Source organism: Phyllostomus hastatus, unplaced genomic scaffold (genome assembly GCF_019186645.2).
Source record: "Phyllostomus hastatus isolate PE091 unplaced genomic scaffold, TTU_PhHast_1.1 phas_scaffold_501, whole genome shotgun sequence".
Lineage (NCBI taxonomy): Eukaryota > Metazoa > Chordata > Mammalia > Chiroptera > Phyllostomidae > Phyllostomus > Phyllostomus hastatus.
The window spans coordinates 72,329,205-72,355,077 of NW_025334033.1; the positions used below are offsets into that span (position 1 = coordinate 72,329,205).

Sequence of the window (25,873 nt, forward strand, 5' to 3'; positions counted from 1 at the left end):
CAGGAGCCCCTGTGCCCTGTGGGAGGAGGGTCCTCCATGGGGACGAGGCCTGGACAGGCTCAGAGGTGATGTGTTTGTCAAGATGGGTGTGTAGAGGGGAGAGGACAACGCTGGTAACCGTGGAGGCTGGAGGGACTGTGGACCACGGGGCAGGAGGGAGGGCTGACGCTTAGGTGCTGGTGAGGCCACCAAACTGGGTGTGGCACTCTGGGTAGAAGTGGGACAGCCCCTTCTCCCTGCACAGAGAGGGCGGGGCTAAGCGACCATGACCAGGAGTGAGGAGGGTTAGAGCAGGGATTCCCTGGGGGGTGGGGTGAGGGGGGAGGGCTGTACCACTGTCTCCAGTCTGTACACTCCTGCTGGCGGTAGTAGGATGGCTCGGGACCCCACAGCCCAGCGCCAGCCCCCTGGGTCCACCCCATTCCTAGGGTGGGTGGTTCCCAAGGTCTGTGCCTGGCATCGGGAGGCGCAGGCCAGCCGCTGTCCCGGGCAGCGAACTTGGACCACGTTGCACCATAGACGCCTCCCCAAAGATAAGGAGGCCGCCTCTGGAAACAGCTGGGGCGTGGCTCCCCACCATCCCTGCAGAGACTCCAGGAATGGCTGTCCCAAAAAGGGAGGGGGCAACCCATCTCGAGTTCCTTGTGGCCCTGGGGATGTTCCCACTGTGGTCCTCTTGATTTCCCAGAGGTGTGGGGGTTGGGGGGCTCAGAGGCTGGGATGTCCCGCATGTGAAGGCTTGAGGGGAATTCTTGGGGGGTTACCAGGCTGAGTCTCCCTTGGTACTGTTCCCCATCCCATACCCAGGGGAAGGCCGGGTCAGAGTGGGTGGGGTTGTGTCTCAGGCTGTTTGCATCTATTTGCATTTTAGAGGTGAGCTGTCCCTTCCCCCACTCCAGCCTGTCTCTCAGGGGGCTCCAGCATGTGCGGGGGAGCAAGCCTTCCTGCTCCTGGGGAGCCCCTTCCGCACATCCTGGACCCCGGTGCTCCACACCCCTGGGCGAGGGATGAGACTGGAGCTGCCTGAGCAGCCCCGCCTTTCAATGAGTCCCCACGGGTCCCCAGCGCACCCCCAGCCACTACTTAGTGGTCGGCCAGCCCCAGGACCTGCCTCGAAGCGAGGGTGGATTCCAGATTGCCATTCTCGATCTCCTGATCTGGAGCCCAGGTCCTCGGGTCAAGTGTCAGAAGGGGGGGCGGGGTGCCGCGGGGCGGGCCTCTAAGAGGCGGGGTCCCAGCTTCCCTGAAAGGCGCGCTCCCGGCGGGTCCCACCCAGTCCAGTGCTGCCGTCTGTTCCTGCTCCACCGTCCGTACCAGACCCAGCGCCGCTATGCCCAAGTGCCCCAAGTGTGAGAAGGAGGTGTACTTCGGTGAGCGACCTCTGGCCCATTCCTGGACGAACCGCGGTGCCCCGAGCCCCGGGGAAACCTGGTGGAGTTCGCTCCGGGTGGGGGCGCCTGGGGACCCCGGGAAACCGACCCGGGAGTGGCAACTTCAGCCCTGCACGCAACTATGGATAGGCGGGTTGGGACCCCTGCGTCGGATGGGCTTTCCGTCTCCGGGTCTCCCTGTCTCTAGGTCCCGGTCTCTCCCGCCTCCTCCTCCTCCTGGGCGCGCCCTGGGCGGGGACCCCGCTGGGCAGGAAAGAACGCAGGGCTCGCGTCGCCCCTCCCAGCGCTAAGTAAAAACAGACGCGGAAACCGGTACCCGGGGCGCTGTCCCAGGCGCGCTTTGCTCCCGTGCACCGCGTTCCTGCCCCGCGCCCGCGGTCCCACCCACAAGAGATGCAGGAGGAAGTGGGAAGCCCACCTACCCCGACCCGACCACAGAGAAGGCTCCCTGCAATCCCCATCCCAGTGACCGGTGCAGAGTCCCCAGGACTTAATCTGGTAGCCAGGCCCTCCTGACTGCGACCCCAGTCCTCAGCCCAGGGCTAGCGCCCCCTCCCATTTATCTGATTGGATTCAGCCCGGGTTCGGGAGGTACAAAGGCCGTGGGAGACTGTGCTTGGGCCACCAGGCATGGGTGGGAAGGCCCTGGGGAGAGGTGGCGGGGGAAGGTGGGTGTGTGTGTTGGGGGGGGTGTGCTCCGTGTCCCCAGAGCAGTGTCCCATGGGGCCCTGTCTGTCTGTCTGTTTGCAGCCGAGCGGGTGACGTCCCTAGGGAAGGACTGGCACCGGCCGTGTCTGAAGTGCGAGAAGTGTGGGAAGACACTGACCTCAGGGGGCCACGCTGAGGTAGGGGGAGTCTGGGGGGCAGTGGGGGCAGGGTGGGGGGGAGAGCCCCTCACGGCCCCTCTCTCTGCAGCACGAGGGCAAGCCCTACTGCAACCACCCCTGCTATGCCGCCATGTTCGGGCCCAAAGGTACGCTCCCTCCCCGCAGCCTGACCCGACCTGCCACTGCCCTTGGCCACCCCTAATCTGCCCACTGTTTTCTCGGTAGGCTTCGGGCGAGGCGGAGCCGAGAGTCACACCTTCAAGTAGACCCAGGTGCACCCCTCCCCAACCCTGACCCCTAGCCTGCTGGCCCTCAGGATGGGCTTCCCCCACCCGTCCTGAGGGAGGCCTGCACTTACCTCTGTCCCTGTCTCTTTGTGCAGGTTGTGGCGACCCCATCCCCGGCCTGCTGGACCACTGCCCCTCCAGGCTGGTGGTGCCCAGCCTTAACTCCAGGCCCCTCGGGCTCCCCTGTAGCCCCTCACGCCCTCAATAAACCCAATGCTGGGAAGACCTGCCTGTGTGTGTCTTGCTGGGGAGTGGTTGAGGGGAGCTGCAGTGGGGGTCCTGAGGCCAGACCTTACACCGGGCCCCACCACAGGCTGCAGCCCCCTCTGCATGGAAGTGCCCTGGCTACCCTGGACAGCCCCATGGAAGCTCAGCTCTCCAGCTCCTGGGCCCAAAGGTGCCCCGGTCCTGTTGGGCGAGGGGAAGGCCCATGGGTCAGTGGGAACACCAGGCCACAAGGGCAGGAGCTGGAGGGTCAGCCACAGGGTGAATCAGCTGAGCTCATGCTGGTTCCGTTTTTGAGCTCTAGGGGAGTTGTGGCGGGAAGTCCTCCACTGCCCTCCCCACTTCCTGCTGCTCCAACTTAGCCCCCATCCTCAGCCCATCCCACCGACCTGGCCAGCTGTGCTTCAGCAGGGGCATCTGCCTGGACACTACTGCCCCTTATTTGACCCCACCCTGGGCCCAGGGACTACTCAGTGGCTGGCTGCCTAAATGGGGCATTTGAGGACAGGCCCTGTGGAGATGCTGGGGGCTTCCGGAAACTCCTGTGACACTTTGGGCAGCAGCTGCAGACTTGGCCACCCTCTGAGCCCTCCCCATGTCCCCCACTGGCCACTTGCCCTGTGGCCCAGCAGACATCACCCTCCCAGCTCTCTGCTGACCTAAGGAGCGAAGAGAGGTCATCTCAGCTTGGCATGTGGTCTTGGCCCTGCCCCAGGGCTGTGGTGGGGGCTCTGCAGGCCTGGGCTGGGCAGGCTGTGGGAGGCTAAAGGGCAGCATGCAGTGTTGGCTCTTTGTCAGAGAAAAATGGGGACTCACTGAGTCCCATGAGGTGGGAGCTGGAGTGCTCCTGGTACAGGTGGGGAAGGGCAGGGAGGAGGGAGCAAAGGTGCTACGGTGAGGGTGGGGTTCTCCGTGCACAGTGGTGGGCTGGGCCCGGGGACACAGTAAGCACACAGGGAAGCAGCCCTGAGCTGCCAGGACGCGTGGCAGAGGCCCTCCCAGCTGGGGGGGGGGGGGGGCAGGGATTTGGGGTGAGTGAGAAGAGAGGTGGCCTGCAGGAGGAGTGGGTCTGCCCAGGCCTCAGGTGGGGAGGAAAGCACTCCAGGGGGAAGACCCAGCAGGCACAAAGTCCGGACAGGCTTCCAGACCCAACATTAGGAGCCATCGGGTGAGCTAAGGAAAGTGGTTTTATTCTGAAGGCCACAGGAGGGTGGCCAGAAAGACCTTTGAGCTGCTGGGCAGCCAGAAGGCAGGGCCAGACTGGAGGCCTGTGCTTCCCAGCCTGAGCAGAAGATGGATGTGGGAGGGAACTGGTAGTGGGGGCTGGGGGAACACACAGCAACGCCCCTGTACTGGTGAGGGTGTGTGCCAGTAAGGGGCTGCCCCTGAGGCGCAGGGGAGGACATGTACACGAGAATGCCTGCTCGAGGTGGGGGTGCTGGGGCAGGGGATCCAGGGGCACCTGTGGTGGAGGCTGGGGGAAGGAAGAGGTTGGTTATGGGGGACACATGGATGAGGAGCTGGCTTTGCCTGACAGAGAGGCAGGTGAGCAAAGGTGAGGGCTGGGAGGAAGATGGGGTCTGGTGTGACTGCATTTCCTGTGGGCTTGGCTGGGGCTGGGGAAGGTTGGGGTCCAGGACTGACTTCCTCTCTCTCTCTCTCTGTCTCTTCCACTCCTCTGCCCACGCTCTGTCTTCTTTACAGCTTCGAGGTATAATTTACATTCCATAAACTTCACCTGCATACATTTAATTACTGCAACAAGTTCACGCACTTCTGCTGCCACAGGCCAGTTCTAGACCACTCTGGGCACTTACGAGAGTCCCCCCGTCCCCGTCCTGGACTCTTTCCAGGCCATGGAATCTGCTTTCTGTTCCTACAGATGGCTTTTCTGTATTTCCTAGATACGCTGCACAGACCGGCTTCTTCCCTGTCCGAGCTGCAACCAACCAGCAGCACGTGGCAGTGGTGCGTGGCTGCTGCTGACCACCGCCCCCTGGATGGGTTTACTGTTGGGCCGGCGGTCCTGTTGTTTCGTTTTGGGTTGCCATCAACAAAGCTGCTGTGCACTTTCGTGTATGTGAACACAGTTCTCGTGCGTTCCGATACTGGCACTGTAGGGTAAATTTATGTCTAACTCTGAGAGCCTCCAGTTTTCCGTATGTTCTTTCAAAGACTGTCTCTTTAATGGTGGGACGGAGAGACTAAGGGTGCAGGACAGAGGCAGGCTGGGCGGGCTGGCAGTACAGAGAATGGACTGGGCCCGGGAAGTCTGTACATGTAGGTTATGGTGGGGCGAGTCGCTGGCCTTCCCCGAGGGGCCTCTCGCCCCCGCGCAGCGGGGCTGAGCTGTCCGGGGCCCTCCTCGGCGCCCAGGCGGTGGCCCCGGCTTCCCAGTCCTGGTGCGCGCTGCAGCGTCCGGGCGACCCCTGGCGGCCAGGCCGGAAAGGGCATCGCGGAGGTGGAGGGTCGCTGGCTGGGTCCGTAGTGCCCATTTGCGCGAACCTCCGGGATGCAAGGGCTCCCGAGAGCGGGCGCAGACCTTCCCGCAGTGGCTAGTCTACCGCTTGGTGCAAAGGGTAAGACGCTGATTGGTGGAGTCTATAGTGTCGAGTGTCGCCGCAATTGGTCAGCACAGAGCGGACTCCGTCGGAGCTCTTGCCGCCATTGGTCCCCGCTAGGCCGGAAGTGCCTCCGCAGCGGACAAGGCGGACTGCACTCACTCGCCCGAGGCGCCGCTCATTGGGCCGGGGTCGGAGGCGTGGCCCAATCCAAGCGGAGAGAGCGCGCGGACGCAGCAGTGGCGGCACAGGCGCGGGAATAGGACGGGGGCGGGCCCGTCGGCGGTGCCGTGCGATCGAGCGAGGCGGGTGTCGGCTGCCGGCTGCATGGGGCGGCGGCGGCGCCGGGTGGACCGGGCGGATGGGGCGGGGGCCTTGCCCGAGGCCATCGCCTCGCTGAGTCGGACGCTGCCCGGCGGTCCCAGCCCCGAGACGTTTCGCCGCGCCAAGTTCGACCGTCCGGAGGCGGTGAGGCGCGCAGGGCAGGCGTCCAGGCCCGCTGGGATCCCGCAGGGAGGCAGCGGGGCCTGCTGAAGGCTTCCCTCTTTCACTCTCAGGCCCCGGCGCTATGGCGGCTGCTCTTCTGTGTGCTCTCGCAGCTGGGGGTTGGCGGCGCCACGGCCTCCCCCGCCCCGGGTAAGCCCGGCGCCCGTGGGCTCTATACGACACTCTACTCTCTGTCCCCGCCCACTCTGGGCACCCCAATCCTTCCGTAAAACCCCTGTTCGGAGGGCCTGGCCACGCCCACCCATGTAAGCCCCGCCCCAGTAGGACCTGCTTCCGGGGTTCACTAGGTGGTGGCTCTGGCCCAGTCCACCTTCCCAAGCCCCTCCCATCAGCCCAGGCCTCCGGTAAGTCCCGCCCCCATGGGCTCTAGCCCCTCCCACCGCATAAGCCTCGCCCACCTTTTCATCCTGGTTAAGCCCCAACAACCTCAGGGCCTCTTTTTGGGAGTCGTGGCGGGGGTCCCTTAGGGGTCTGGGTGCCGTCCCTTCCAGTAGGTAAGTCCCCTGAGCCGCTCGTCTCTTACTCCCAGAGGCCCAAGCCCGTTGGGTGAAGTCAGAGCTGCTCTCCCAGGGCTACCCCCGGCAGGGGCTCGCTCAGCTCCCCGAGGATGGTTCCGGGGGCAGCCGCGAGCTGCTCCTGGCTCTTTCCTGGCTCCTGGCCCGCCAGCCCCTGCCAGAGCGGCTGCTGGCCCAGACCCACGTGCAGCTGGGCGACGAGATGCCTGTGTGTGAGGTGGGTGTGTGGTGGGAGCTGGCCAGTCCCAGCCGTGGACCCGAGACCCTGGGCGCGGCCTGCCAGACCCGCGGGAGGACAGGCCTGGCCACCCTCAGGACAGCACTGTGTGGGTCAGTGTTGTCATCCTGCAGTCCCAGCGAGGGCATGGAGGCTGGGCCTCCACTGGCCTCCCTGTCCGGCTCCCTAGCCCCTGCTCTCCCTGCCTGCCCTTCTGGGCAAGCAGGGGGTGTGCCCACAGCTTTGTCCCCGACCCTTTCCCTGGTGCCCTCGGGACCCCATGGCTCTCTCTCTCTCCCCCTTCTCTTTTCCCTTTTGGGGTCTCTGCCGTGGGTGGGAGCAGGGCCTGACCCTCGCTCCCTCTCCAGTGTGACATCCTGGCCAGCCAAGGCCTGCCTGCACCAAGAGCAGAAGCAGATGGCCCCGTGGATGCCCGCCACCTGCAGTGGCTGATGGGAAAGCTGCGGTTCCGGTGGCGAACACTGATGGCCAGTCAGCAGGAGCAGTGTGCCCTCCTGGGCAAGGTAGTGCCCTCGAGAGCTCTCCACCCAGCGGCAGCTGCCCTCCTGTTCCCGGCTGTCAGGCTGCTGCTTGCTGCATGTGGCTTGTTCAGCAAGGGCTGTGGCCTTAGCCTTTGGCTGGACATAGGCCTCCCAGGCCCGGCTGGGGGTGACTTGTGGGGCACTGCCCTGAGGTGGGGAGGAGCCTGAGCCCAGGACTCCAGGCAGTCCAGGAGGGGGCCTAGGGCAGGTGGAGCTGGCATTGCCTCTGGGCTTGACCTTTCTGTCCCCAGAAGTCCCTACATGCCTCAGGTTCTGTGTCACTGAGCAGTGGATCAGGGTCCATGCCTTGGGGGAGTCACTGCCTGGGCACCCCATCCTCTGCGCCCTGCGTACTGGCTGGTGAGCAGTGGGTAGCTCCTGTGTGTTCTGAGAGCTGATGGGACTCGGCTGGCGGGTGCAGGCATCCCTCCACAGGCCCAGTGCAAGGTCTGGGCCAAGAGGTGCCTGGGCAGGCGGCCTGGGGCTCCATCCAGTGCAGGGCTCCTAGGTGCCCAGACTCCTCCAGCCCACGTCACCGCCTCCGGCAGAGGGTCTTCTGCTTGGATGGTCTTTCCTAGAACTTCTCATGTCCTCTTTCCTGGCCTCAGCTCCTGCTGCTTGGGCCGTGCCGCAATGTTAACCTGCAGGCTCACCTGGCCGGGGAACCCTCTCTGCCCCCGGGCCCAGGCAGATTGCTGTGTACTCCACTGCTGGACTGCTGAGCTTATCCACGGCCTGTTTCTCTCAGCACATGGTCCTGGCACTTGATGAGTTAACGGAGGAAGGAAGCAGGGGCACCCCTCTCTGCGCCCACAGTGTTCCTGAGCTAGGTGGGATGGGCGGCCATGGGGGACTGCCCAGGGCCTCTGGCCGGCTTGGGGCTGGTCCCCAGGGGCTGAGGGCCGTCCTGTCCTGGACTGCTGTGGCCAGCTGCACCTCTGTGCCTGTGCCCTCCTGTGTAAGGCGGCTCTGAAGGCCCTGGCTCAGCCCGGCTCTGTGCTGCCCATTTTAGATCCACTGGTACACTCGAGGCTGCCACAGTGACCGCCGCCTGGGCCACCTGTCTGTTGCCGAAACGGAGCTGCTCAGGGACCCTGAGAGTGGCCGGCAGGTGAGGGCTGGTTGGCTGGGGTGGGAGGGGCCGAGGGAGGGCCTGGTTTTGCACCCTTCCTGTTTGCCAAGCCCAGCACCTTGCTGGTGTGGGGGAAAGGCACGCATCCAGAGGCCTCTCTGGCCCCCAGACTGCCTGGCACCTCAGCAGGGCGGACTGGCTGCTGTGTGCCCAGGTGGCCTGCATGGGCAGGGCCAAGGGTGGTGGTGGAATTGAGGGCGAGCACTGCAGTGTCCCAGCTCCTGCAGGTGTCACCTGGTGATGGGCTGCTGTCCCCTGAGGGCTGGGCTCTGGCCTGTCCAGACTGTGAGGCTGGTACTGCCTGGCCTGGGAGGGGTGCTGAGAACTATGTGGCCCCTGCTTCCTGTCCCAGCAGGCCCCAGCTCCCAAGCCGTGCATTCACAGGGCGTCTGCCTTCCATTGTGGGGTCAGGTGCCCAGGCAGGGATGCCCGCTGAGCCTGTGTCCCTGGCTGACATCTCTTTGAGCCCCACCTGGGCGGGGAAGGGCTGTCTGGGCCCTGGAGGTGCTGAGGTGGCATCTGGGTGTCTGAGGTGCCCTTGGTTCTGTCCCCTTTTAAGGGTGACTTTGTGAGGTCCTGGCTTGCTGTCCCAGTCCCCACGTCAGCAGAGCAGAGGCTGCTCCAGCTCCAGCCTAGTGCTGCCCGGTCCCCAGTCCCTGGTCCCCGGGGTGGTGGGCGGGTCAGATGCGGGCGGCTCCCCCTCTTCCTGGAGGCTTCGCCTGTTGGTGCCTCAGGGCCACGGACAGGGTGGCCCAGTTGACAGAGGCTGGGGTTGGCTTCCTTTCGAGAGACTTCTAGATGGGGAGCTGGTGGGAGCCTGGACCACCCACACACAGGGCCTACTCTCCTGGGAAGGCTTTCAGAGGCTTCTGGAATGATCCGTGGTGGCTGGCTGAGCCTTTCCTCATATGTTGGGGCCCCACCCTGCCCCAGCCCTTGGGAGGGCGGGGGCTGTGGCCTTTCCCTCCGCAGTGCCTACCTGCCCCCCTTTCCCATGGCCTGTGGGACTGTTCTTGGCTAGTGTGCATGTGCACATGTGTGTGTGCACGTGTGCACACATGTAACTGTGGTGTGAGCATGTGGGCTGCACGCTCCGACTGTTTCAGCCCTTCCAGGCCGTGGGTCCCCCAGGCTGCAGGCTGATTCTTGCTGCAGGCCTGCCTCCACTTGCACTGGCGGTGTGCTAGGCTGGGCCCTCAGTTAACCATTCAAGGCCACCCCCGTCTGGCCCCTTGACCAGGTTCCAGCTACGCAGCAGGTGCCTAGCTGCCTGGCCAGCACCTGGGTTGTCTGTGGGGCTGGGGATGTGAGGGATCGGGGGGAGACCAGCAGCCCTTCCCTGGCTTGGGGCAAGTGCACTGGTCCCCTGTGAGTGGTGGCCTGGCTGAGCTTGCGTTTGGCCCACATGGTGGCTGCCATGTTCTGGACACTCGTCCCAGCCTCAGCATAAGCTTCTGGGTTCCCAGAGGGCCCAGGACCTCCGTCTTCTGGAAGGAGCCGTGCCCGTGGCCAGTACCTGGCCGAGTGTTCAGAGAGGAGCCACAGCAGGCGCCCAGCCCGGGGGTACCCAGGGGGATAGAGACTGGACTGCCCCTGCCCAGCTTGTGGTGGGCCCTCAGGTAGTCATGCCACGGGCCACTCTGCATGGGCTGGAAGTGCGGAGTGTGTGGTGACCGATCAGCCAGCTCTGGGCCACCTGGGTGCACATGTGCTCCTGCAGTGTCCACAGGTGCGGGGCTCTTGGGGCACAAGATCCGTGGGCGCCAGCCTTGCGTGCTGGGCGGGCTGCTGCAGGGCTGTAGTGGCTAAGGGCTGCGAGGGGGTTGGGGGTCTTCTCCATCACTTCCCTACTGGGCACTGCACAGCCTCTGCCCTGGCTTGGGGTTCCCCTCCCCCAGAGCCCAGCAGCCTCCAGGGTGCGGCTCCCAGTCAGTGAGGGGCGTGAGACAGAGGTCCCAATTCGGGGTACCTGGGCTGACCACTGACCCTGAGGGGCTTGCAGCTGGGGCTGGTGTGGGGGACCACAGGCCTGCTTGGAGGCCTGGTTGTGCGTGGAGGCGGGGCTGCCCTGCGGCGCAGGGAGATGGCGGGGCCAGGGCTGTGCCAAGGGGACTGGGCACAGTGGCCAGAGGGAGGGGCGGTGCTGGGCAGAGTCCCCGCACTGGGGTCTGAGCGCCCTAGGAGTCCTGCCTCAGCCTGGGCTCTGGTTTGCGTTGCAGCTGCTGCGGAGGCTGGAGAGTGAGAACGCACGCCTGGAGGCCGCTCTGGAGTGGCGGCACCGGGAGGTGGTCTTCTGGCCCTGGATGGTGAGGACTCTTGGCCCCCTCCCCTCTCCCGCCCCCCTTCCCTGGCCCTGACGCGGCAGCCCCAAGGCCACACCCCAGCCTGGCCTGAGGCCGGCCTTGCACCCAGGCCCGCCGTGCTGGGTCTGGGGTTCCCTTCAACATGTCCAGCGGTCCCCCTCGCACCCTGCCAGTCCCTGGGGCAGCTCACACTTCCCAGAGGCCTGCAGGGTCCTGGCCTTCGTGCCCCCTGGCCTGCAGGCCTGCCTGGGTGACACCAGCTGTCCAGCTGGCTGTGTGACCTGGGCCTCTGTCCCCACCGGTCAGGAGCTGGGCTGTGCCTGCGGCGCTGCGGCCTGTGCCGCCCTCACTCGGGTCTCCCTCTGCAGGACACGGTCCTGGGAGCCTGCCCCCCGGAGACCCCACAGCCTGCGTCTGTGCCCAGGCCCTGCGAGTTTGGGGCTGAGGAGCTGGAGCGGCAGCTGCGGGCCCTGCAAGAGGAGCTGCGGGCTGCGGTGGAGGCCCGGCGGGCGGCCTGGGAGGCCAGGGTGAGGGCACCCAGTTGCTGGCTTGCATTTGGAGACGACAGCGGGGCTCATGTGGGCTCATCGGGGTGTGGGTGGACTCCGACGGAGAAGGGGTGCGCAGGGAAGGCCCCCTCCCCAGCCCCTCGGGGCCCCTCCCTGCCCTCTCCCGCCCGTGTGGCCTGTGTCACTGGCTGGTGGGCAGGCAAGCGCCTGGGCTTCTGGCTTCCTCCTTGGAAGCACCTGGACCTGTGGGCGCGGTTTTTCCCTAAAGTCTTCAGCGGGGCGTCTTCGGCGCCCGCGGCCACCCCGCTGTGTCCTTGCTGTTCGTGTCTGCTCCCCGCCCTGGTGCTGACAGCTGATGTCTGCAGGGGGTTTATGGTGGGAACGAGGCTGGCCCTTGTCACAGCTCAGGCCCCTCGGTGCCCCTCGGTGCTTCCTTGTTGGGAGCCCCTGGGGCTCAGGGTCAGGGTGGTTCCCTGGGGACCCACGGCTGCTGCTCGGGGTTCAGGGGCTCGGTGAGGGTGGACTAGAGCCTGGAAAGGCCGGGCCTCTGAGCCGGTGTGGGGTGGGCCTCTGCTCCCTGGGAGCTGAGGGCTCTAGGCTGGAAGCCCCTCTCAGGGTATGGGTGGGGGCTGTGGGGCCAGCAGGGGCCACTGTCAGGGCTGAGTGAGTGCCAAGGGGACCTGAAGCCGGTCCCGGGCTGGATGTGGCTGCACTTGGCTCCCGTCACTGCTTCTCCCATTGCAGGTTGGAGGCCGGGGCCTGGAGTGGAGCGTTGCCCAGCGGGCCACACAGGAAGCTGTGGGTCAGGAGCTGGTGGCCCTGCGGCAGGCCTGGGAGCGAGGTGGGGACCTGGCCCGGGCCCATGGGCCCTGCCGGCTGGTGAGGACCGAGGCTGGGGTGCCAGCGGGCCCGGGCCTGCAGGCTGCCCAGGTGATCAGGGTGCTGCAGAGCCGGGAGGCCTGCCTGGAGGAGACGCTGCGCCAGCTCCAGGCCCAGTGTCAGCAGCAGCTGGCCAGGCTGGCGGGAGCCCTGCCCAGCCTCATCTGGATCCTGCCTCCTGGACGCTGAGGACACCTCTTGTGACCTGGCCCAGCCTCAGAGGGGCAGATTCCACGCTCAGTGGCCACAGGGTCGACACAGAAGCAGGATCCCAGCCTCCGAGCCCTGGGTTCGGCCCCACTTTGGACAGAGCTCGGCCCAGGCCAGCAGCAGCGGAGCTGCCCAGACATTCCCCAGTCAGGAGGTCGTGGCAAGTCCAGTGAGGTGGCTGTGGGCTTTCAGGGTCCAAGGGGTCTCCGAAGTAGAGGTGGAGGCCACCCTGCAGGGGCTCGGCTGCTGGCTGCGCCTCCACCACACTCTTAGGTTGCTGTCTGGGGGCGGGAGTGGCAGGGAGACCCTGGCAGTGGCGCCTGGACGGGGCAGGGCCTGCAGCACAGGGTGGCGTCAGGGCCCTGGGGGAGGGCATTGCCCTGGACGCCCTCTGTGTCCCTCATCCTGGCTGTCATTGTGCCCCCTGGGTGCGCCTGCGCCTGAGCCTGGCATGTGCGTGGGGGGCTCCTGGAGCTGGGGGAGGGGTGGTGCGTGGGGTGAGGGGGTGGCCACCGTGGACAGAGGGGCTTTGTCCCTGAGGCTGCTCAGTGAGCGGGGCTCAGTCCTGACAAAGAGCCGTCTGTGTGCAGGGGGTGGGCCCTCGGCTGCTGACACAACGGCCCCCCAGGAGGCGCAGGCGGCCTCAGCCTTGTCCCCTCTCCAGGCTCCCCTCTTCCCAGGGCAGTCCAGTCCCAAATCCCAGTGGCTGCTGGGCCAGTGAAGGGGCTGGTGGGAGGGCTGCCTCCTGTAGCTGCCATCTTGGGCCTGCGCCGCGCCCACCCCCGGGGTCTCCTGCCCACCCCCTCCTGCCAGATGGTCTCCGCTCAGCCTCCCCTGCACACCCCTGAGCCTGTGCTCCTGGGCCAGTCCCCAGGGAGTCCCCAGGCCTGCGCCCACTGTCCTGGCCTGGCACCTCTCTCCACGCCCTTGGCACCACCGCCCCAGCTGCTCTGGGTCCCGTCACTCCCTGCTGGCTCTAGCTGTGGCCCTGCACACGGGGCCAGATCCTCCACCTGCACCCTCGGGTCCTGTGAGGTCACTCCTGGACCCCTGCAGCCGTGCCCCTACTGCGCCCTGGGCCGTGTGGACTGCCGGCGGCCAGGACAGCCACCGGCCCTCGCACCCCTGATTGTTAGGAACCTAAATGAATAAATGGAGCTGTCACTTCTCAAACTGGCCCACAGCCGTTACAGTCTGGGTCACCCCAGTGCCTGTGCCTGGGGCTTCAGCCTCTGGCCTGAGAGGCCCGGACGAGGGAGGTGGCCCCAGGGGCGCAGGCTCACCCGGGGGCTGAAGGGATGGGGAGCGGGGCTCCGGGTGTCGGAGTGACAGCAGTCCTGCCCTGCCCGCTGGGCCTGAGGTCTGGCCGCCTCGCCACTCGGGAACCGGGTGTGGGCAGGTGGCAGGCCCTCAGCGCCCACATAGGCTGCCATCTCTGATTCCCTGTCCCCTCTACCCCGAGGGTCCATGCGACCCCACTGCCCCCAGCCCCAGGCAGCCTGAGTCTTCTGGTGCCCAGGCCTGACACCAGGGGACACCCTGCCCCACCACCCAGGCCTGTGGGACAGCTGCAGCCTGCACTGGTGGGAGCCAGTCAGCGTTGCATGTCTCCCGAGGGCTGCGGCGGGGGACCCTCAGGGACGCGGGCCCTGCAGGAGGCAGGACACTGCTCTGTGAGGAGCGGCTTCCTAAGGCCAAGGGAAATCAGACTCCCCAGCTACGAGGCTCTGCTCTTTCAAAGACCGCACAGAAAGTGCAGGCCAGCCAGAGCAGCGAGTTTGTTTGTGGCTGGTAAAGAGCTGGTGCAGAACTCTGGCTGGCGTAGCTCAGAGGGTTGAGCGCAGGCCTGCAGACTGCAGGGTCACTGGTTCAATTTCTAGTCCAGGCACGAGAAGCAACCAGTTGATGTTTCCCTCTCTTCGTCCCTCCCTCCCCTCTCTCTAAGAATTAAAAAAAAAAAGAAGCAGAGAACACAGAACTGTCATTTAGGGGGAGAAAAAAAAGTGTAGAAAACGAGCAAAACCGAAGGACAGGCACCTCCAGGAACAGGAAACAGGAAGTCAGATAACAGAGTCTCGGCTCCTCTGTAACCGCTGGAAGCCGTCGGGCGGGCGCACGGCAGGGCCTGCAAGTGCTGGGGTTCGTCCTGCCCGGCCCCTGGCAGAGCCTGCTGCACCCTCCCCGAGCTTCCTCCTCTCCCCAGTCTGACCCCAGCCACTTTACACCCGAACCCCCAGCTGCAGCCCCACTCTGTCCCCATGGATCTCACTCCAGGGTCCGACACTCAGCATGACCTCCTCAAGGCCCACCCGTGTCCCAGTGGGCATCAGAATGCCCGTCCTTGTCCAGGCTGGGGCACCTTCTGTGGTGTGGAGGGACCGTGTTAGGTCATGCACTGCTCCATCACAGGCAGGGTTACATGTGCGTCTCGACGGCTGTGAGCGTGGGGGTGCACGCGGGTCTTTTTAGTTTGGTTTTGTAGATCTCTGGACGTGATGGAGACAACTGTGTGGCCCCCAAGACCCTGGCATGTGGGGAGTCAGGGGGTCAGCCAGCAACCCCCCCAGATCTCTCTGGGTCTGAGGTCTTGCTGGCCGGCACCCCCAATCAGAGGCCCCGCCCTCCTGTTCAGGGGGTGGTACCACTCAACACTTCTCCACGCCCCTCGGCCGAAGAGAACGGCCAGCAGTTCAGCGTATTGGGGCCAAGCAACACGAATTCCAGTCCTAATGACTTGGTATCACTTAAGGGGAGAAAAAGCAACAATAACAAAAACTGAAAAGAAAAAAACAGTTCTTAAAGAGCTACACTTACGTATTAATAGGGTGTCTGGCCCTGTGGGGCTCTGCCCCCCTTTTCCAGCCCTCAGCCCGTTCACTGCCACCTGGTTACCTGGGGCTCGGTGGCTTTCGCCTGGCATTGGGCTGCTTGTCTCAGCCGCTGCGGTGGCACCAGCCTCGCGGTGGGACCCGCTTCTGAGAGCCTGCGCTCCGTGGAAACACCCCCGGGGCATCCGGCAGGCTGAGTGCGCCTGCGTGTCCCTCAAAGCCCCGAGTTGCCTTGTAGTGCCCGAGAGGGCCCTGCAGCGCCCCGGGGAGTCTGGGAACCACGGTGGCGGCCACTGCTGACGCGTGTGTGTCTCCCACGCCATCCTGCTTTAAAGCCCCGCCCTCGAGGCCGTGTGCACAGCTGAGTGCCGCTCTGTCCGGCAGACGGTGTCCCTAGTCCCACTCGTGTGCCCGTCCACGTCCCCCACCCGGTACCCGGGCTGCCCCCGACTCTCGGCCGCCTCCGGAGACCCTGCTCTCCGGCCGTGGCCACACACAGCCCCACAGGAGCAGGCCGATGGCACCTGCCGGTCCACGTGTAGCCCACAGCCACGTTCACGGCCGTGCGCCTCCCTCTTCGTCCTGCACCTCTCACAGGTGCGCCAGGTGGGCAGGTGCTGAGCCCACCCCAGTTCACAGGACTTCAACCCCTGCATCTGTCTGAGCCTCTCGGCCCCAGCCCCGAGCAGTCACTCCTGCAAGGCGTCCGTCCTGGGGCGTATCGGGGAGGAGGGTCTGGGTGCCAGTGCGCTGGGTGCACACACACCTGTTTCCACACCTGCCTCGAACCCACCCGCACTCACACAGAGCCCGCAGGTGGGTCCTGGCTTAGCCCAGTTCTGTGCGTCCTGGTCTCTGACCGCGAGGAGCTGGCCCCTCCGACTTCAGGCTCATCATGTGTTTGTTCCGCCCCAAACCTCCCCTGGCCCATGCTGGGCGTGCGGCTGAGAGCCCAGCCCCAGACTCAGAAGGAAGGACATGGCAGGGAGAGGGACGAGAAGGAAGGCCAGTCAGGAAGCTTGGTGTGGACACAGGCCCGACTGTGCCGCGTCCCCACCCCCTGACCGGTGAGTGTGACCTGATTAGGAAAGGGCCTCCAGGTGTGATAAGTCAGGGACCCTGAGGTAAGGAGACCATCCCGGACTGAGCGAGTGGGCCTTAGACTCAGTGACACAGGCATGGCGGCGAGGGGACGTGAGGACCGGGCTGTGAGCCGCGTGGACACCTGGGGTCCCGGCCCGAGGGGGCCTCCCCCAGAGCCTCTGGAGGGGGCGTCCTGCCAGCACCCAACGGGTGCTGGCCTTGGGGGAGAGCCGTGAGAGAATAAATTCCCGTAGTTGTAAGCCCCCGTGTGATCATTTGTTACCGCAGCCACAGGACACTAGTCCGGCCCCTGCCCCCGTGCTGTCCCAGCTCCCAGTGACCTTGTCACAGGGCGGGGCCTCTGCTCTCTGACCTTGCCCCGCAGCCCAGGCTCCTGTCGCTGGAGGCGGCTGCCCCTTCCACGCTCGTTTTCTGCTCCCTGGGGTTGGCGCCCCCCCCACGGCTTCTGTGGCGTCTTTCAAGTGTCGCAGAGACGTCTGCGGGTTGTCCGGCTTCTCACTGTTTCTGCAGCAAACAGCCCAGGTCCCATTCCTCGGCCGGCTCCAAGGAACTGTCCTTTCCTCAGAAGCAGACACCACGAAAACGTCTCTGACTCCTTTGTTTTCGACGACTGTGGCTTGCTGAGTCAAAGCAGCTGAGTCTGGGACAAGTTCAATGTCGTCTCCTGCGAGAAACCACTCATCTGTCTGGGCTTGAGATACTGAACAAGCAATGCCTGACCTCATCTGAACCCTGAGGATGCATTTTTTGCCCAAGAAATTTCTGATTTTAGCAAAAGAATGATTCTCCTGAACGTCGGCGTTGATGGGGAGGTGAGTGCACGGAGCTCACCCCGGACATAGGCCCAGCGCGACACCCTGGACCCTGGTCTGTGCGGGGCCGGAGGGTGCCAGCAGTGGCCAGTCCCTGCTAGTGCCCCCCAGCCCCACGTCACCCGGAGCCTCTAGCTCTCTCCAAGCAGACGGCGTCGTCTGGCATCGACTGGAAGTCCCTCTGCAGGGCGCCCCTGGGACCCTTCGCAACAGCCCCGCGTCCCTTCAGAGCGAGGCCGACACCTCCTGACGCCAACCGCCCGGTTGCTGAGCTGGTCGGTCCGCACCCTCACGGCGGATGCCGCAGAGAGAGCCTCCGTGCGCTTGTTTTAAATGTCTCGTAGAACGGGAACGCATCTGTCTGCTGACGGACGCTTCTAGCTCACTTGGAATTACCGGAACCACTGAGGGGTTTGGGCTGGAATCTACCATCTCACCCTGAGCCCCGTGAGCCCCGTGAGCCCCCAGCAGCTGTTCACTCCCGGCCGTGTCCCTGGGTGTGTGGAGGTGGCTTGCCAATAGGCTCCGCGTTTTCTGACACCGACCACCCCCTCACGGGCTCACTTGCCACCACCTGCCCTCTGCTGGGAAGCGGCTGCCCACAGAGTTCGGGGGAAGATTGCTGGGTCGTGCCTTTCGCCCCATGGGTGGTCTGCAGACACCGCCCCCCAGGCTGTCACTTGCCCCCTCTCTCCCCGAGCAAGGCTGTCGCCGCGACGGGCCCAGTTTACGCTGTGCTCGTGTGCACTGTGCTTCTGGGCTCCTATCTGAACTGTTTTTTGCCCAGCCACAGGTCAGGAAGGTTTTCTTTCATATTTCCTTCTCAAAGTTTTACACTTTCACATTGAGACCTGCCATCCGTGTTGCGCCAATCTTTGTGAGGGCGTAAGGTTCAGGTTGGAGTTTTTTTCGCATGTGGATGTTCAGTTGGGGAGAACACTGTTGTGTCTCTGTCGGGCCACCGGTGCACTTCAGGGACGGTTAACCGGCTGCCTCAGCCAACCAGGGACAGGAGGGGCGTTCCCGCACCTGCAGAAGGAACCCTCCAGGACTCTGCGGCTCACGTCACGCTCGGCGTGAACGGTGGAAGTGCCCCCTTGGGACCAGCGACAGGCGGGGATGTGCGCTCCGTCCACTCCTGTCCGGCACTGGGCTGGACCGTCCGACCAGGGCCATTAGGCGAGAAGCAGACGGCATCCAGGAAAAAACCAGACCACCTGCACGTGTAGATGACATGGTCTTGTGTGGAAAACCTGGGGGGAACCCACAGAAGTGATTAGGACTGACGGACGAGTTCAGTGAGGATGCAGGACACGAGATCCCGCAAAACCCACTGCATCTCTATACACCAGCAGCCCAGAAACGACGTGAAGAAGACAATTACGTTTACAACAGCGTCAAGGAGAAAAAAATACTCAGGAATAAACTTAACAAAGGTAGGGCACAACGTGTGATCTGAAAACTACAGAAGATTGCTTGTCAACCAAGTAACAAAGACCTAAGCTAACGGAAAGACATCTTTCATCACCAAACTGTTCTATCGATTCCATGCAACCCCTCTCAAAATCCCAGGCAGCTGCCCTGGAACTGACAAACTGATTCTGCACAAAAAAATGCAAGGGATGCAGAATAGCCCGAAAACAGAAGAACACGGCGGCAGGGTGCACACGCCCCGGAGCGAGAACTCACTGCAAGGCCACAGAGTGCCAGTGTGCCGTGGGCAGGAGAGGAGGCCCCGTCCACACCAGCGGAACAGCACGGACAGTCTAGACACAAACACTCACATTATGGCTAATTGACTTTTTAAGTTACATTTATTGGGGAGATGTTGGTTAACAGGATCAGATAAGGTTCAAGAGTATAATTCTTCCCTGGCTGGCGTAGCTCAGTGGATTGAACTCGGGCTGCGAACCAAAGTGTCGCAGGTTCGATTCCCAGTCAGGGCACATGCCTGGGTTGCAGGCCATGGCTTGCAGGCCATGGCCCCCAGCAACCGCACATTGAAGTTTCTCTCTCTCTCTCTCTCTCCCTCCCTTCCCTGAAAATAAATAAATAAAATCTTTAAAAAAACATTTAAAAAAGAGTATAATTCTGTGATATGCGATCTGTATATTGCACAGTGTGGCCAGCCCCCAAGGTCAGATCATCTCCCATCACCGTATTCTCGGCCCCTTTTGCCCCTGGCCACCCCACCCCTCCCTCTGGTGACCATGCTTCGTGCCATGCTTCGTGCCGCGGGTGCCAGGACAACTCAATGGGGCAAGAACAGTCTTTCCAACGAACGGTGCCGGGACAGTGGACTTCCAAACGGACAAAATCAGGCCCTGGACTAGTGTCCTGGGGCGGCTGGGTTCACCGTGTGGGCCTTGGAACCGCGCGCGCTAGGCCCCCCCTAGGTGGGGGGTGGCCAGCAGGCCCCGGTGCTCCTGGACGGCAGCCGCGGCTCTGACCTCACGGGCCTCCTTCCCTCGCAAGTCTGAGTCTTCTCAGACTTGCTCTCTCCTTATGAGGAGGTCAGTCCTTGTACTCAGGTGTTGCCAATTTAGCTGGATGACGTGGGCAAAGGCTCTACAGTTGACCCTTGAACTCGGGGTGTGGATTTTAACAGTCCTTCATGTAAGTGGAGTGCGCAGTTCAAACCTGCACTGTTCAAGGGTCAACTGTATTTCCAAATAAGGTCCCAGGTACAGGTACGGGGTGGGGGCTTCAGCATGTCTTTTGGGGTGGCCCTAATTTAACCCACAACAGATTCTGTGCTTACAACACACATCAAATTTAACTCAAAACGGATCATAGACCTAAACGTATAACCTAACTGGTTTTTTCTGGGTCTGTTCCCACGGGTCACACGGAGGCCTGGAGCACCACCTGCAGAGAGCCGCAGGTCAGCCTGGCCCCCACATCAGGGTCAGTTCCCGGGGCAGGAACTGGTCCGGGGAGCGTACTGCCTCGGGCAAGGGGGGTCACCTGGTAGGCGGCCTGGGTGGGAGCTGCTACAGAAATTCAGGACGCAGAGAGACTGGAGCACCCAGGAAGGTTCTCTGGCTGTGGGTGAGGAAGGGTGCAGTGATTTCCTGGGCCAGCGCTTGGACCCTGGGGGTATCCGGATCCCCAGTGGCAGCAGCCGCAGCCGCCACCGCCGCCACCGCCGCTGCGCAGTGCTGTTGCCGTGGCAACCGGCGCCGGACCCCATCCCCGCGGGCGGCGGGGCGCGTGGGGCGCGGGGCGGGGCCTCGGGCAGGGGCGGGGGGTGCAGCGGGGCGGCCCAGCCAAGGAGCGCGGCCTCGGCCCGGCGGAGGCTCCACGGGCCCGCGGGGCGCGGCATCTTCTGGGCAGCGGGTAGGCACCACCCGGGAGGGCGGTTGCATCCTTAGAGCTGGGAAGGGGCTGGGCCTGGGCGCCCCCACTGCCGGACGCAGGGGCGGTGGGATGCGGGCGCCGAGCAGGGGTGAGGCCTGGACGGAGGAGCGGAGGCGCAGCGCGCGGGGAGCGGCCCAGCCCCCTCTCTGCCCTCAGTCTGGTGGGGGCTGGTGGCGGGGGGGGGGGCGATGCGAGTGGAGGGCGGCGGCCCTAGCTCCCCCGCTCGTGGACACGGAGGGTGATTCTGGGTGGGGGCTAGAGCGAGGGACTGGAGGGCGGTGAGGGGCCCGAGGCCGCAGATCTGTGAGTGCCAGGCGGAGGGCGAGTGGGGGACACAGCAGCACCGGCCGGCCAGGGCGGCTGGAGAGGGCTGGTCAGGTCCTGCTCGGTTTTGGTGGCGCGGGCCAGGGCTCGCTCTGTGCGCTCGCGTGGGGATGGGGGTCTGCGCCCGGGTTTGAGAGGTGGCAGCGGGAGTGAGAGCTGGGGAAGTGGGTGCAGGGAAGGGGCTAGCTGCGCGGCGGCTCTCTGGCAGCTTGGCCTGGGTGAGCGGGGGAAGGAGATCCCCAGGCCGCCGCTGCAGCCAGGGAAGGCCCCCACGTGTTGTGTGGGGTCCCCTTGGACAAGCATGCCCACCCAGTGGGGGTGAGAACAGGGTGGGTGTGTGGGTGGGGAGCAGGAACTTATGAACTGTGGAGGGAGGGGCACCCTTGACTTCAGGTGTCTGAACTCAGAGTGGTCCGAGTCCTGCGTGTGGCTGCCAAGACCCCTGGGTCAGGGCCTCCTTCTGGTCAGTGGGGGCTGCTTTGTCATCAGGAGCCGGCCAAGCACTTGCTCCAGAGTCAGGGGTGACATTAAATTTCATGTCCCTGTCTAGACAGGCCAGTAAACAGAGCCCTGGGGCCGGGCTGTGGTGGGGAGAGAAGCAGCGAGGGGCTGGGCTGGAAGTGAGCCTGCTATGGACTTCTGGGTGGGGGAGTGTGTGCGGGCCTCCATCGCCCCCTCTCGTGACCCTGCCCGGGTGCGGGGCCCTCAGCCTGGTGTGTCTCTCCAGCCGGCACTGGCAGCCACAACAACTGGTGCCAGCGGCGTGAGGGAGGCTTGGGGCTGCGGCCCCGAAAGGGGTCCAAGTGGGCATAGGTGAAGGCGGCTTCCAGAGCCCCACATGGAGGTGCAGGGGGCCACCCCTTCCCAGGGAGCAGGCAGTGTGGGTGTGCTGGCCGGGTGCAGGGGCAAGCCCGGCAGGGCATGCGGCCAGGGCACCAGCCTCCCAAGGCTGTGGGAGCCATGGTGGGAGCAGGGCGGAGGGTGGTCCACGTGCCTGTGGAGGGTGGACCTGGGGGAGCCCAAGCCGGCTGGGGCAAGGGGGTGAGCTGCAAGGCCGGGGTAGGGAGGCATGGAGAGGCTTGTGGGCTGGAACCTCAGGACTTGGACCACTCACTCCTGGATCAGAAAACCCGGGTCTCAGGATGCGGCCTGGGCCTCCATCGGCCTCCCGCGCTCCTCCAGGGCGCAGAACTGGTGGCTACAGGCCCATGTCCCCGCCCAGCGCGGCGCCGGTGGGGAGAGAAGATGCCCGAATCCCCGTGGGAACGGCCTCGGGCGTGAGGCACAGGCCACCAGAGCGGGAGGGATGGTGGCGTGGGCTCAGTAGGGAGTAACAACCGGGACCCCGGGGATGCGCGCGGCGGAGAAGCCACTTCCGTTCCGTTGATTTCTCGGCGGGCGGCCGGCAGATCTCGGGTCTCAGGTTGGGCTGCAGCGCCCCCTGGAGGTCCCGCTCGGCTCCCGGTCGGGGCGCGCATTGGCGCGTGCGTGCCACTGAGTGCTCTGGCTAGTCGCAGGAGTTGGGGAGGCAGCCCCCACGGCTCTCTGACTCTGTCTTCTCTGGTCTTCCCAGGTTCTGAGTTCTCGGGCCAGGAGCAGTGGCGCCCTCGAGGCGGCTGGACGGGCTTCACTGCGCCATGTCCGCTGGCTGAGCGCCACCGCTGCCGGGCCTCGTCCCACCTCACGTGGGGGCCACGCGTCCCCAGGCCAGGGTCCCGGCGGCCCACCATGGTGTTGCCGCCCCCGGACCGGCGCCACGTGTGCCTGACCACGCTGGTGATCATGGGCAGCATGGCGGTCATGGACGCCTACCTGGTGGAGCAGAACCAGGGCCCGCGCAAGATAGGTGTGTGCATCATCGTGCTGGTGGGCGACGTGTGCTTCCTGCTGGTGCTGCGCTACGTGGCCGTGTGGGTGGGCGCTGAGGTGCGAACGGCCAAGCGCGGCTACGCAATGATCCTCTGGTTCCTCTACATCTTCGTGCTGGAGATCAAGCTCTATTTCATCTTCCAGAACTACAAGGCTGCACGGCGGGGCGCGGCCGACCCGGTGGCGCGCAAGGCGCTGACGCTGCTGCTGTCGGTGTGCGTGCCGGGCCTCTTCCTGCTGTTGGTGGCGCTCGACCGCATGGAGTACGTGCGCACCTTCCGCAAGCGCGAGGACCTGCGTGGCCGCCTCTTCTGGGTGGCACTGGACCTGCTGGACCTGCTGGACATGCAGGCCAACCTGTGGGAGCCGCCGCGCACTGGACTGCCGCTGTGGGCCGAGGGCCTCACCTTCTTCTACTGCTACATGCTGCTGCTGGTGCTGCCGTGCGTGGCGCTCAGCGAGGTCAGCATGCAGGGCGAGCACATCGCGCCGCAGAAGATGATGCTCTACCCAGTGCTCAGCCTTGCCACCGTCAACGTGGTGGCTGTGCTGGCGCGTGCCGCCAACATGGCGCTCTTCCGGGACAGCCGCGTCTCGGCCATCTTCGTCGGCAAGAACGTGGTGGCGCTCGCCACCAAGGCCTGCACCTTCCTCGAGTACCGCCGCCAGGTGCGCGACTTCCCGCCGCCCGCGCTCGCTCTGGAGCTGCAGCCGCCGCCCTCGCAGCGCAACTCGGTGCCGCCGCCCCCGCCGCTGCATGGCCCGCCCGGCCGCCCCCACGGGCCCTCGCCCACTCGCGATGCCCTGGACACGTGACAGGGCCCACACGGCCCCAGGACCCCCGCGGGCGCAGACGCTGGCTGGTGGGGCGTGCAGTGTGCATGGGATGGGGTGGGGGCGGGCTCCCCCAGGGCCCGGGTGCCCGAGGGTCAGGCCTGTAGCTGCTTCTCATCTCAGGGACCCACTTGGACCACTGATCTCAGCCTGGCTCCCCCACCAGCCCCACAGCAGGGCAGCGTGTGAGCGTGGAAAGACCCCCCTGAGCATCCTGGGTGGGAAGGAAGGGCAGAGGGGGATGAGGTCTGGTCCTTTGGGGTCCCTCAGTGGGAGCCTCTGGCTCAGAGTCTGGGGCCAAGCAGGCCTCTGTCATTTTAAAGACTCATGTTTACAGTTTTGTACCCACAGTCTCATGGTGCTGTTTGCTGCATCCTGGGGAAGGGGTGGGAGGAGGGGGTGTGAGTGAGTGCCACTCCCCAGGGGGCTCTCAGGAGCTCCTGGGGGGGGACAACTGCTGCTGTCCTAGAGAGCCCTCCCTCCAGCCTCGAGGTCCCCATCTCCAGAGGTCCCCGCCCCTGACTATGCTTGTCTGGAGTACCTTAATCTGGGGGTCCCCAGACTCTGGGCCTGTTAGGAACAGGGATGCACAGCAGGAGGTGAGCTTGAACGTAATGTGCTTGAGTCATCACCAAGCCCCCCCCCCCCCGCCCCCGTCTGTGGAAGAATTGTTTTCCTCCACAGGACAAAACTGGTCTCTGGTGCCAAAAAGGTTGGGGACTGCTGCCTTAACCCACCCCCAACCCAAGGGTGCACAGGCCTCTGTCCCTGTCCTTGCACCTCAGGTCCAGAAGTGTCCCCAAGCCCCTAATTCTACTCTGGTGCCAGGCTTCTCCCTCAGCCCACCACAGAGAGAGCCAGATGGGTCCCAGCTTTGCTGGCCAGGTGGCCCTGGCAGCCTTAGGCCAGGTACATGGAGCCTGGCCCCACCCCATGCAGCCTGGCAGTGGCCGAGGCCACGTGGAGCCCTCAGCTGCCCTGGCTCAGGCGACATGGCACCCTGGTGACCAGAGAGGCCAGGGCGCTGAGGTCCATCTGCAGATCTCTTACCCAGCCTCCCCCAGTAACCCAGGTGCCCTAACAGACCCTGGGGGTGGGGTGGGGGGAGCTCCTGGAGCATCTGGGAAGGTGGTTGCCATGGCTGTCTCAGGATGCCTTGCACGGTGACTGGGTGGTGGTGTAACGTCTCATCAGGTGGCACGGAGCATTGTGGAGCCTGGTGGCACTTCCTGATGCAAGGCCTAGGTCCCTGACCTCTGGGGGTCTATACCAGCCTCCCTCAGAAGGGTGGGAAGTGGCGCGAGGAGGGTCCTCTGGGAGCCCTTTTCCTCCCTGGAGGTTCGGGGCTGGGCTGGGACGTCACAGGGGCCCATGGGCAGGTGGCAGCCTCCCCCCATGCGCCCCGCTCTCCTTTCACCCCTCCCATACCCAAGCTCGCTGCCGCGGGGGTTTTGGCCTCTGGGGGTCACCTGCTCTGCAGCCAGCTGGCTTCCAGGATAACTCTCCTCAGCTGTGCAGGAATCACACCAGGGCCACAACCTGTTCCTGGCCCGGGAGCTCTGTGGGCAGCGAGGAGCCCTACGGGGAAGCAGGCAGACCCCCTTCTTGGTGTGCAGTGCCTAGGGGTCAGCCAGGCTGGCAAGTGGACGGGGAGAGGGCAGGAGCTGTGGGAAGGGGCGGTGGTGGGTGGAGCCACCCAGGGTTCGGGCAGTGGGAGGGGCTACACTGAGTCTGGGCCAGTGGAGCAGCGTGTGGGTGCTGTCTTGGGAGTGTGTGGCCTGGGAGGACCGGAGGGCAAGGCCTGCAGGGCCAGCTCCAGTTCTGGGTGTCCAAGCCTGAGCTGCCCCTCCTCCCCATGAGGCCAGAGCTGGTCCACCCTGTCCCTGCCTGGTCTCTGCCAGGGAGTCCCGTGGAAACAGCTCAGCTGTGATGGCAGGCCCGGAGAGCGGGGTTGGGGAGGGTCTGACTGCCATGCACCCCTCACTGCCGGTCCTGGGCTCCTGCCTGTTCTGATGCTTCCCCTCCCAGCATCTTCCTGAGGAGATGGCCCGGGGGTGGGGTCAGGGGGCAGTGATGGGGATGCTGCCGGGGCCAGCTCTGCCTGAGGCCCCAGGCTGCCCTGTCAGGTGGGAGCTGGGTGCCCTGTCAGGTGGGAGCGTGGCTTCCTCCCAGGGCAGAGAAGAAGGCCAGGGCTCACAGACCCTTGGGAACGCCTGTCCTCCTGGGCACTGCCTCCCTGGCCTCTCACGCTCTGGCTGTTAGCCCCACTCTGCTCTGACTTGGTTTAATAAGGGCCCATGAGCCCTCCAACTATGTCTCTGAGGTCCCTGGCGAGGCACCCATACACCCATGACCTGGAGTGCTGGCCTTGCAGGGCTGGGGTCCAGGGGCCTTTGTTGGTTGTGGCCCGAGGGGTCTGTCCTCTGCGTCCCCCTTGGGAATGGGGTGGGAAATGGCCACATTCTAGCTGTCCCCTGCTTCCCGAGGCAGCCCTCGATGGCCCGGAGCCGAAGAGGCCAGCTGGCCGACCCTGTGTCCTTCATCACTTTACTCGTCAGTCACCAGTCCTGATGGCGGGTCAGCTGCCTGCCCGCCCCTGCAGCCTGGATGCTGAGCCCAGGCAGAGGCTGTCTCTCC

General features: G+C 64.8%; 3 protein-coding genes across 4 annotated transcripts; all 3 read left to right on the top strand.

The window, feature by feature from the left end:
- Nucleotides 1-1,220: 1,220 nt before the first annotated feature.
- Nucleotides 1,221-2,728, top strand: CRIP1 (cysteine rich protein 1). The gene is made up of 5 exons (XM_045823100.1): nt 1,221-1,370; nt 2,142-2,236; nt 2,307-2,364; nt 2,444-2,490; nt 2,601-2,728. The coding sequence occupies exons 1-4, from the start codon at nt 1,331-1,333 to the stop codon at nt 2,482-2,484; spliced, it is 234 nt and encodes a 77-aa protein (XP_045679056.1). The 5' UTR covers nt 1,221-1,330; the 3' UTR covers nt 2,485-2,490; nt 2,601-2,728.
- A 2,765-nt stretch (nt 2,729-5,493) lies between these two features.
- On the top strand, nt 5,494-13,278 carry TEDC1 (tubulin epsilon and delta complex 1). 2 transcript variants are annotated; one of them, XM_045823386.1, is made up of 8 exons: nt 5,495-5,759; nt 5,849-5,927; nt 6,328-6,530; nt 6,899-7,054; nt 8,085-8,183; nt 10,424-10,510; nt 10,876-11,034; nt 11,761-13,278. In XM_045823386.1, the coding sequence occupies exons 1-8, from the start codon at nt 5,619-5,621 to the stop codon at nt 12,082-12,084; spliced, it is 1,248 nt and encodes a 415-aa protein (XP_045679342.1). In that variant the 5' UTR covers nt 5,495-5,618; the 3' UTR covers nt 12,085-13,278. The 2 variants fall into 2 exon arrangements, with proteins under 2 accessions (XP_045679341.1, XP_045679342.1); XM_045823385.1 differs by having other exon boundaries at nt 5,494-5,759; nt 10,876-11,902.
- A 6,834-nt stretch (nt 13,279-20,112) lies between these two features.
- On the top strand, nt 20,113-23,525 carry TMEM121 (transmembrane protein 121). The gene is made up of 2 exons (XM_045823412.1): nt 20,113-20,188; nt 22,107-23,525. The coding sequence occupies exon 2, from the start codon at nt 22,262-22,264 to the stop codon at nt 23,216-23,218; it is 957 nt and encodes a 318-aa protein (XP_045679368.1). The 5' UTR covers nt 20,113-20,188; nt 22,107-22,261; the 3' UTR covers nt 23,219-23,525.
- Nucleotides 23,526-25,873: the final 2,348 nt, after the last annotated feature.